Consider the following 10,578-nt stretch of genomic DNA (forward strand, 5'->3'; position numbering starts at 1 on the left):
AAAACACTTAGAGCAACGTTGAGCATAAAGGAAGAGCTCAGTAGCCTTCGCTATTACTGTCATTACCCCATCCTCAGAACCCTAGCATCAGCATTGTTCAGTAGGAATCCTAGGGAACCCCCACATGGGGCCTCACAAGGAGCTTCTAGACCTCAGATGCTTCTCTTCATCCCCCATTCACTCACTGTCTGTCGTGTAGCATGGTCTTCCCTAAAAAGCTAGCCAATTCCCTAAGGACCTGCTCAACCTATTCTTTGATAGCAGTGGTGTTAGAGTCACATTTTAAACTTACGGGAATCCTAGCTGAATACGTACCCCCCAAACTCATATTTGAACAGACTCAAAGCTACAGCGGTATGGAGAAGGCAAGCTGTCCTTTTGCAATTTTGCTCCAAAGTGGGCTGGCAGGGCCTCACCTCAGGGACTATGTTGATAGGATTATGCCCCTTCCTTTGGATAAAAGATACCTCTGCAGCCATGTCATTTGACATCACAGGGCTTAGCAAATATTTGTCATTTGTTTATTGATCACTTGTTCTCTCTTGACTTCCCTGTTCTTGCCCTGTTCTCTTTCCACCCACTTGCACCTGATCTAATCTCTTATTTGTGTGACAATACTTGTGACTCCTCTGGCACCATTCAGTTCTGGAGACATGCAAATCAGATCTCAGGAAGTGATTGACCCCAACCTGTTCAACCAATTTTCTGCCTTTAAAAAAGAAACAGTTGTAATCCACAACTGGCCCTTCTGTGTTACCCGGAATTACATTGTAGGTTACAGGCACTGTGTTCAGACAAAAATCTGATTTCAGTACTTTTTGTTTGAGGATGAATTCATAACTGTTAATGACAATGAGAAGGAGGGGGGAAATATGCAAAAAAACCACCTCCCTATCAGAGCAGGCATTTTTACAAGGAAAATACATGATTTGGGTTCTATTATCACTTGGGTTTGGTAGGGGATTTAAGTTTTTTTTTTTAAGTTTATTTTCATTTTATTTGAAAGTTAAGGGGAGAGATAGTGAGAGATCTTCCAACTGCTGGTTCACTTCCCAAATGCCAGCAACACCTGGGATTGGGCCAGGCTGAAACCAGGAGTTAAGAACTGAATCAGGGTCTCCCATGTGGGTGGCAGAGACCCAAGTACTTGAGTTATCATTTACTGTCTCCTAGGGTAAACATGCACAGGAATGCACAGGAACAGAGCAGGGACTTGAACCCAGGCATGCCCCTATGGGTTGTGGCCATCTCAAGAGATGTGTTAACTGCTGTGCTAAGTACTTGGCCCATTGGCAGGGAATTTAACATGTAGCTCGTACCTGCCTATTCAAGGGCAGAGCTTGATCCACTGCCCACCCTGGTGAAGAAGTCTTTGACTTGCTTTCATCCCCCATTCCTTCACTGGTTTAAGAAGGACCAAGTGATCTCCAAACATCTGACCAGCCCTTAGAAACCTGGGGAGTGGGGATGGGGAATGAGGTAGGGTGAAGCAAGACCCTAGAACCACAGTAGGAGGAAACACATTTGCATTTCATTGGGAAAAGCCCTGAGCAGGGAGAGGGAACGAAGCAGGATAGAGCATGTGAGCCAGGCTAAAGCAGGCAGAATCAGCTGTCTGGGGACCCTGGATTATAAGCTAGACATTGTGTGAAGGGCCTAGAAAGCAGAGAAAGTGTGGTCTGGATTCACAGTGATGACCTCCTGGTATCGTGCCACCTTCCTTTCTCAATAGTACAGATTCCAGTGGGATGAACTCCAAGGTGGACTCTGCAGGTTGGCCCCTGGGCCTGCTGGGCACTTGCAGTGCTGCCACTCACTAGCTCTGAGGCTTTGGTCCCCGCCAGGGGCGTGCTTCTTGCGGTCCCTTTTCCGAGCCTGCTCTGGACTCAGCTTATGACTCTGGGTCCTCTTGGAAATCATGAGTCCAACCAGGTCAGCTCTTCACAAACATATGCATTTATTTACAACCTTACCCTCTCCTGAACTTCAGACTAGTGTCTTGATTTCTACCTCAAAAATTGCTTTATCCTGGGAGTCTGCCTTTTCCATCAAGCTCAGCCAGGTCACTGGTTTATCTTCTTTGTTCACTGTCATATCCCCAGCACTGAGAACACAGCCTGGCCCAGAGGAGACTCACAAATATTTGCTGAAAGAATTAGCTGTTACCAAATGTCAGGACAAACAGTCTGACTTCACAAGTCAGCCCATAAATACAAGGAACATTACTGAGTAGCTGTTCTTACAAGATGGGCAGATTAAAAATGATGTGAGTAGATGTATGAATGATATCATCAAATGCTGCTAAAAATACCTGAAAAATAGATTGGCCTAGGACCATCCCATACTCCACTGGAGTCAGAACCCTTGCTACTGAAAGCAAGCCATCAAGTTGGAAATTACAGCATTTTAAAGGTTTTCAGTTTTTAACTCACCTATTTTGCTGCCCACCAAGCCAAAAATACAAAACACATAACACACAACTTATGTAAATATTTTTCAAGGTTTTATTGCAAACCAAAATTGGTTTATCACACACAAGAAAAGTTGTGTGGAGGAGAGGAGGTTTGTACATATTATAACCATGTTAATTACAGTACATTAAAATGGTGGTTTACATTACAAATAAGCCTGTAAGTTTAAATATACTAGTGTTATAACCCAATGTACAGACTTTCTTTATACAATACATACAATTATCAGGAATGCAAAAAAAAAAAAAACACAACATAAATAATGCCCATTTTACAGGTGACATTTTAAACAATGAAAACACCAACGGCTTTGACCGACAACTGGGGCATTGGTCCATAAAAACCCTTTCTAAAAATAGAAATATTTGTAGCAGCAATGCTTTCTTTAAGCATCTGGATACAAGTCATTGCAAGACCATTTCAAGAAATTTTAGTTATTAACTATATCTTACAAAAAGAACAGTCTACACATAAATTTATCTTCCAAATATGGAAGAAACAAACAATGTCCCACATTGTAGTGTCCTGCAAGTGTCACATTGATGCTTATAACAAAATCCATCTGGGATCAAGCACACCACACTCACACCACTCTTCACACGGGAGATCCACGAGGGAAAACAAAGAACGGAAACGCTCTGCGGTAGGAAAAGCTTTGGAGCTAACACGATCTCATCAGAAAAGGCACATTTCATAGTATTCGTCATCACAGCCCAGACCGAGCGGTGGAAGATCCTTCTCGGAGCAGGGCCCTCCTCCTCCTGACAAGGCTCTGGCCTCTAAGGCGGCCCTCTCGTGCTCATTTCAGAGATAGCACCACATTGGAAGGAAGAAGAGAAAGGAAAAACCTCACGAGCTCACTAGGAGGAGAATGTGCTCTTCGAAAAGCGTCCAGCAAGCAGTGTGCAAGATTGCCAAGCTTCCAGAGGAGGTGCAGATTCTCTTCCGAGATGGCCTGGCAGCTGGCAGCTCCGCCGAAAGGCTAACTAAAATATTTAAAAGACGCACAGGCAATCCTTCAAAACCGACCCTCAGACTGTTCAGAGGAAGGAGTCCATGGGTGGTGCGTAGGAGAAGCCGAGGAAGGCCTCGGCCGCTTCCTTGACGCTGGCTGTGATGAGGATGCTGTCAGGGGACCTGCCGATGGAGCTGGGGACAGGCTCTTCGGTAAACTCAGGGTCAAAGTGCCGCAGGTCGCTGGGGCCACTCTGCAATAGGAAGAACACTCAGTGTCACACTCTCATACACACACACACACACACACTGTGTATGCGACAGGGAAATCCTGACTGGGGCTGTTGACAGTGGAGTTCAACTCTTCAGGATGCACTCACGGGAACCCGCTCCCGTTATCCACCCCATGCACTAGACCCTAAGGCCACAGGAGTTTAACTGATGAGGGTGATGTTCACCTTTTGTCTTTGACAAATGTTTGAAACAGTGACCATAACTTTGGCAGGACAAAAACTCTACTTTTTCTTTGCGAAAATGATGGGTCTATGACAATTTCTTCCTTGAAGTCCCCTACACCCCACCATCCAACAGTTCTGACTTAGAAGAAAGGCCCTCTGGGCCTCAGAATAGTTAGAGACAAGATACTCACTACATTTGGGTTAAAAGGAGGCGTAATCTTCTTATTAATGAGATCGTCCCAGTTAATTAGAGAGAAGAAGACGTGATTCTTAATCTCCATCTGTTGGGAAGAAAAGCACGATTAGTTCAGACGGGTGGAACTCAGGTAAAGGCAGGGAGGTCCCGTGTGCTCCCCGGAGGGGCAGGGGCGCAGTCACCGTCACTCACAAAGTCATCCTTGGCCCCGAGTCTCTTTGTCCTGTCCTTCTGCAGGAGGCCCTCCAGGAGGTGTCTTGCAGAATTTGTTATATTTGGTTTCAGCTGGAGAGGCTTGTTCAGAATGTTGTCATACATTTCAGCCGTGTTTCGGCTATAAAAAGGAGGCTGAAAGAGAGAGGGAGGGCACTCACTTAACTGGAAGTTCTGTATCACAGCCTATCAGCGAAGAAAGATTGAGACTGTAAACTAGCAGGCTGGATTGGAGAAAGGACGTTTTCTTTTGCCCTTGATTTTTAAGTGTCTGCTTTGCAACCTTTATAGGGAAGGAGTGGGTGCTATAAGCCATGGTTTTCATCATCACCCAGCTTAAGTGTTGTCCTGTGTAGTACAATGCGAAATGGACAAGAGAAAAATCCAGTAGGTAGATTACTCTCATAAAATAATCAATATGCTTCTTATTAGCTCTTGGTAGCTAAACCTTATAGACAAGGGCAAGAACAATGGCAGGCCTGCATGTCCTCCTGTGTGTGGGTTAAGTGGGGGTGGCAGAATGTTCTAGGGAGTATCACTGAGGTAGGCGCAGTACCCGTGGTTCCCTGTGTGCTACTCACCAGGCCATACAGCATCTCATACAAGACGGCCCCCAGGCACCACCAGTCCACCGTCCTGTCATAAGGCTGCTTATGAAGCACCTCAGGTGCAAGATACTGAAAAACACAACAGGAAAACAGAGCTTAGAACCTGCAAGACCGGGCAATCCCAAGAGCAGACATGTATCCTGCAAGGGCAGACCCAGAGGCAACTTGGGACATATTCCTTTAGATTACTGTCCGACAAAACCGCTATCCTTTCTGAGGCTAACCGGCCACCTCTGGGTGCCTCTATTTAGGAAGCTACTGGGTAGCCACCAGTTATCATCCTTGGGGATTTAGAAACCCTTTTATGACCTGGCTCCTAAAGACAGGTCATTTCAATGACAGCAACAAGATGTCTTAGAATTTCTCATGCTGCATACATCAAGCCTCGAATGTAATTTGCTCTCACGGAGCTGTACTAAGAATATTCCTGAAGAGTTCAAGAAGTTAGAAGCACTGTGGCACTAGTCTCTCCTGGACGGACTGAAGCAAGCGAGGGCCTACCTCGGGTGTGCCGCAGAAGGTGGACGTCGTGCCGTTGTGTTCAATGTTCTCCTTGCACAGCCCAAAGTCAGTCAGGACGATGTGTCCCTGTGAATCTAGTAGAATATTCTCCGGCTTCAAGTCTCTGTGAAAAATGAACAGAGGAGTAGTTGCATATGTTAATTTCAGTTCATAACAAGTCCTCTGTGAGGGTAACTGCTAAGGGCATTAGGTATTTTAAATTCACTGCAGTTGTGCAGTGAATAAAAAAAGGGAGTCCTTGTTCTGCTGATCTAGTCTGGATTAGGGACAATCCCAGTTGGCCAGTTCCCTAGTGGCAGGGAGTCAAGGCAGCTCACGTGCTGGGGGATCTGGTGTTAGGGGACCAGGTGCGCGCACACACACACTCACACACAATTTTAAGGCTCCCTCAAGCAGGAGGGCTAGCAGGGCTCTTTGGCTCACCTATAAACGATGTTCAGAGAGTGCAGGTAACCCAAGGCACTGGCTATCTCAGCAGCATAGAAACGAGCCCGTGGTTCCAGGAAGCAGCGCTCCCTCTGGAGATGGTAGAACAACTGCAGGAGACAGGACAAAGTTAGTCTGGGCTGCCAAAACACTTCATGAGTGACATATATAGCTAAAGAAAACAACCACAGGAAGTAGCCCTAGGTAATCTATATGAACTATTTGAAGCCCGGGAACTTTTACCCCCTAAAGACCTTCGAAAACTTCCTTTTTAGACTAAAACCAAGCAGGCTGTGCAGAGACGGGCCCCTGCTCCCCCACGCACTCACCTCTCCACCGTTAATGTAGTCTAGGACAAAGTACAGCTTGTCGGCCGTCTGGAAGGAGAAGTGCAGGCCCACCAGGAAAGGGTGTTTCACATTCTTCAGCAGCACGTTCCGCTCAGACATAATATGCTTCTCCTAGGAGGATGACAATCCAGACTGAGCGACAAACTTCAACTTGGCATCCGCTCCCAAGGCAAAGCTGATTCAGTGAGCGTCCACTCGCAGCACCAACCCACCAGGCCCTTCTCCTACCTCCTTCTTTTTCAGGATTGCTTTTTTCTGCAGCACTTTGACTGCGTAGAAGGCTTCCTCTGCTTTGTGTCTCGCTAGTAGAACCTGAAATTGCAATAAGAAAAAAAAAATCATCATTTTTGGGTCCTCATCCAGGGAGAGTGTAACATGAATACATACGAGAGTATATACAAAGGTCTTTGGATCTGAAATTACCTTTCCAAAACTGCCTTTTCCAATCACTTTTAGGAAGTGAAAGTCTGATGGTTTAGCATGAGGGTTTGATGATGGGCCAAGGTTGATTTGTTGAGATGGACTTGGCTGAAAAATAAAACATTTTCCTTTAGTGTCACCGCTTTCAAAGGCAGACGTCCATAATAAAGCATAAAAGATTGATGCAAGTCCCATACGTCTATCAACACACTCAAAACTATTTTTCAACCACACCATGTCATTATTTCAAGTGAGTATGGAGATTAAACAGATAAAACTTTTATGAAATATGCCTTTAGACAATACTCCACTGACTCAATACTTAACTAGTTATGTCACCTGTTATGTCCTTAACTAATGAGACATTCCTGCCTTCATACTAATTTCCAGAAATGCTATTTTAATCCATCAGTGTAGGGATACTAGGTGACTCACTTAACAATTCTCCCCCATAGGTGCTTCACAAACGGAACGATACTCACCGGAGGCGAAGGGTTGGCGTTCATAAGCTCGGGCTCCTGAGGTTGGGAGATTTTCAAAATGGACTGAACTTCAGTGCTGCAGAGGAAAAAAAAAAAAAAAACCACACACACACGTTGGCGCCTCCTCGCTCCCCACTAGGGGGCACAGCAACACCACCAGTTGAGTTTTTGGCTCCAAGTTTCCCCGGAGAACCCAGGACTTGAACTGCAAACACCCCAAATTATCTACTGGGCTCTTTGAAGCCAACAGTGAGCCGAGCTGTGCACAGAAATTGAGGTGGTTGTCCACGCGGAGGGCGGGCGACAAGGAGGCAAGCCCCTCTCCGTGTTAAAAACGTCTCAGGAGAAACGAGATCTCCACCCCGACGTAACCCAGCGAGGGGAGACGACTCTGCTACCCTGCCGGCGCTACTGACTTCAATTCCCGCAAGCCCACCCGCACTTACTGCTTGCACGCATAGGAATTATTGGCGATCTTCTGAATGAAGTCGTTCAGGCCCATCCTCCTCTGCTTCATGAACGCTGTGAACGAAAGAGGAGAAATAAAGCAATGTTCCGATGGCTTCTAACGTCCGCCGCCACACACACTCCGTGGCCCGCGACCTTCCGCGGCCTGACTCCCGCACTCACCGATGAGGATGGCCACCATCCCCCTCATCCTGGAGTAAGTGAGGGGGCCCCTAGCAGCCTCGGTTTTCACGGTCATCGCCACGGTGAGACCACAGCGAGTCGTTGGGAACGAGAGACCGGCTCAGCCAACTCTGCGCTCCGGCCGCGCGCCCGGCTTTATAAACCCCAGCGCCGGCGGGGGCGGGGCCCGACCGGCGACAAAGGAGCGGCGCGGCCCCGCCCCCAGCGCAGGCCCCGCCTCCCCGAGCGCTGGCCCCGCCCCCCGGCCGCCGCGCCGGGGCCCGGCGGGACTTCTGTCCCCGGCCTGGGGGGCGAGCCGCGGGCGAAGGTGGGGGGCACGGGAGCCGCCCGCCCGGGGAGGGCAGTGTCGCCCGCGTTCGGCGCCCCGGGGCGCGGGCGGAGGTGGCGGGAGAGGATGCAGAGTAACTTTCCGTTTTTCTCATTTATTCCGTTTATTCGGGGTAGCAGCGCTGGGCAGCCTCCCGGACGCAGCCCGGCGGGCCGAGCCCACGCCCTGCCCCGCAGATGGAGAGCCCGGGACCCCCGCCCCGGCGCGCCCCGGCTTCCTCCCCGCCGCGGCCGGGCGGAGCGTGCGACCGCCGGGGAGTTCTCTCCGGGGCGCAGGCGCCGCCGCGCGCCCTCCTCTGAGGGGCCAGCGCGGGGCCCCGGGCCGGTCCTCCCCGTGCCGCCGCCCGGCCACGCCGCTCTCCGTCCGCCCCCCAACGCCTTCCCCGGAGCCCGAGGACCGGGCCGGAGCCCAGCGCCCGCGGGGCCGAGCGCGCTTACCCAGTCCGCTCAGCAGGAAGGACTCGCTCCTTTTCTGCGCCTCGGCCCTCTTTTTGTGGCGGGGCCGGAGCAAGGACTCGAGCCGGGCCCGGGCCAGCGCTCCCTGCATCTCCCCCATGGGCGGCGGGCGGCGGGCGACAGCGACCGGAGAGCACTGACGTTTCCTTGAAGGAGCCGCCGTGACTCAGGCCGGGCAAGATTTCCTGCCCGGGTCCCAAAACAAACAAATGGCCCTTGTGCACGGCCGAGTCGCTTCCGAAAACGCCTTTTTTGTGCTTTTGGCCAAAACCAAGCAAGGCTGGAAAAAAAAAAATCCCAGAACTTGGAAGAGGAGGAAGGAAGGAAAGAAGGAGGGAAAAGGGGGGGGGGGGGGAGTCAGGAATGTGTAGGGGAGGGGGCGGAAGCAAAATTCGGCTCTGCACTAAAGACAAAAAAAGGGGGCCCTCTGCAGCCCCCCCTCCCCATTTGTAATCTCTTGAGAACATTCTGTCCGTTTTGCGTGCACTTTTTTTCCCCCTTGCATTTTAATCCGCGCCACGCCGAGAACACGTGAGGAGGAGGCCGGTGAGGGCGGCGGCGGCGGCGACGGCGGCGCGGACCTGGCGTGACCCGGGCGGCAGAGGGCGGCGGCGGCGCCCGGCCCGCGCCCGCTGCTCTGCCGCCTCCGAGCTCCGCAAGGTCAACGCTCCCGTGTCTTAGAATCCCTTCGTTTGCGTTGTTTCCCGCAAAGTGGCGTCTCCTACACCCCCCCAGGACGAGCCGGGGCCGGCGGACCGGGGCCGGAGGCTGCCCGCGGCGGCCGGGCCGTGCAGGCGGCGAGGCCGCTGCCTTCCAGTAACCCGGTCGCCGGGAGCCGCCGGGGCGCTGCAGCCCAACCGCGGGGACGCGCGCCAGCGCTGGCCCGGAGGTCTCTGGCTCAGACCCGGCCCGGAGCGGGAGAGGCGGCTGCAAGGTCCCCCTCTTCGCGGGGCCGGGTACCTGGCGCGCGCCGCTGCCGTCTGCGGTGGCTGCCCTGCCCTGACCCCTCGCTGCCTTGCCATTTTAGAGTTTGCCTTCTGGAGCCTCCACACTCCCAAACACCAGCTGTCGACCCAGGAATAGCCTGCGAGGCGCTTTTTCCCTTGGTCTTGGGCAAGGATTTGCTCTGCAGGCACAGCCACCTCGTTTGCCCTAATATGATCTCGTCTGGTCTCCTGCTCGGGTTTTTCGGTCGCAACAGCCCCAGCTCGGGAGAAGAGAGTGTGCACTGATGAAGTTTGCTTAGTGCCTGCTCTCTAACACAGCACGGGCTCCAACTTAAAGCAAGGTTTGAGTAATTCCGTAGCATAGTAATTGGCCCGTGTCTGCTACCTCGTGAACAGATTCTGCCCAGCTATTGCCACTGTACCCCTGGCCCATGTTCTGCCAGTCAATCAGCCCAGCCCGGTCCTGTTCCCACCTGTTCGTCGCCAAGTCTTGCCTTGACAAGACAGCAAACATCACTCAGACTGCCTACAAACATCAATCTGCCCGAAGAGTCTTGCCTTTTGTTTTAAAACACTAAATTAAGAAATCAAAACCCCCGCCCTTCCCCTCCCCCCTGCTCCTCACAGGTGCCTGGCCCATGCCCAGTAATTTCAAAACCTCTGGGCATCCTTGTGTTACCGGCCCCAACCAAATCAGAGTTCGGGAAGCACCAACCTTTCAAAGGGGATTTGATAGCCTCCTCTTTCATTCTTCCAGCTGCCCAGGATATAAGGTGGAGGACTGATTTCTGGAGGCTGGAGGTAGTACAGCTCACTTGTGGTGGGACTTGCCTCCCTGCTTCTGTCTCTGAGATGATAAGGGAGGCTGAGCCAGAGGCCAGCTGTCCCGGTTCTGCTGCGAACCCCACTTTATATCTAGGGAATTTACATACAGGAAGGGAGCAAGCTGCAAAGTTCATCACTGGGCCATTTATTCCACCACCACCACCACCACCCCCTTGCAACATCATCCAGCAAATTACAGTCATCAGCGTCCTAGGTTTATTACACCCTCACTAAGACACACAAGAAATGTAACTTAACTGATTAACATCACA

General features: G+C 51.1%; 1 protein-coding gene across 3 annotated transcripts; it reads right to left on the bottom strand.

Annotated features, from left to right (window-relative positions):
• Positions 1-2,490: 2,490 nt before the first annotated feature.
• On the bottom strand, positions 2,491-10,349 carry SGK1 (serum/glucocorticoid regulated kinase 1). 3 transcript variants are annotated; one of them, XM_062186797.1, is made up of 12 exons: positions 10,197-10,349; positions 7,547-7,622; positions 7,101-7,176; positions 6,622-6,726; positions 6,427-6,510; positions 6,178-6,309; positions 5,846-5,958; positions 5,402-5,525; positions 4,874-4,969; positions 4,272-4,427; positions 4,075-4,164; positions 2,491-3,679 (listed from the first exon to the last, which is right to left on the bottom strand). In XM_062186797.1, the coding sequence occupies exons 1-12, from the start codon at positions 10,228-10,230 to the stop codon at positions 3,512-3,514; spliced, it is 1,254 nt and encodes a 417-aa protein (XP_062042781.1). In that variant the 5' UTR covers positions 10,231-10,349; the 3' UTR covers positions 2,491-3,511. The 3 variants fall into 3 exon arrangements, with proteins under 3 accessions (XP_062042781.1, XP_062042779.1, XP_062042780.1); XM_062186795.1 differs by lacking the exon at positions 10,197-10,349 and adding an exon at positions 8,517-8,719; XM_062186796.1 differs by lacking the exon at positions 10,197-10,349 and adding an exon at positions 7,731-7,846.
• Between the last annotated feature and the right edge of the window lie 229 nt (positions 10,350-10,578).

The sequence above is a fragment of the Lepus europaeus genome, chromosome 3 (genome assembly GCF_033115175.1).
Source record: "Lepus europaeus isolate LE1 chromosome 3, mLepTim1.pri, whole genome shotgun sequence".
Classification (NCBI taxonomy): domain Eukaryota; kingdom Metazoa; phylum Chordata; class Mammalia; order Lagomorpha; family Leporidae; genus Lepus; species Lepus europaeus.

What these genes read in the sequence shown, in the direction of transcription:
- SGK1 (XM_062186795.1), bottom strand. Translation starts at nt 8,634, where the DNA reads ATGGGGGAGATGCAGGGAGCGCTGGCCCGGGCCCGGCTCGAGTCCTTG. An exon ending in CCTTCTGCGGCACACCCGAG is followed by an intron (nt 4,970 to 5,401) that starts GTAGGCCCTCGC and finishes TGTGTTTTTCAG; the next exon opens with TATCTTGCACCTGAGGTGCT. An exon ending in CTCCTTTTAACCCAAATGTA is followed by an intron (nt 3,680 to 4,074) that starts GTGAGTATCTTG and finishes TTCCTATTGCAG; the next exon opens with AGTGGCCCCAGCGACCTGCG.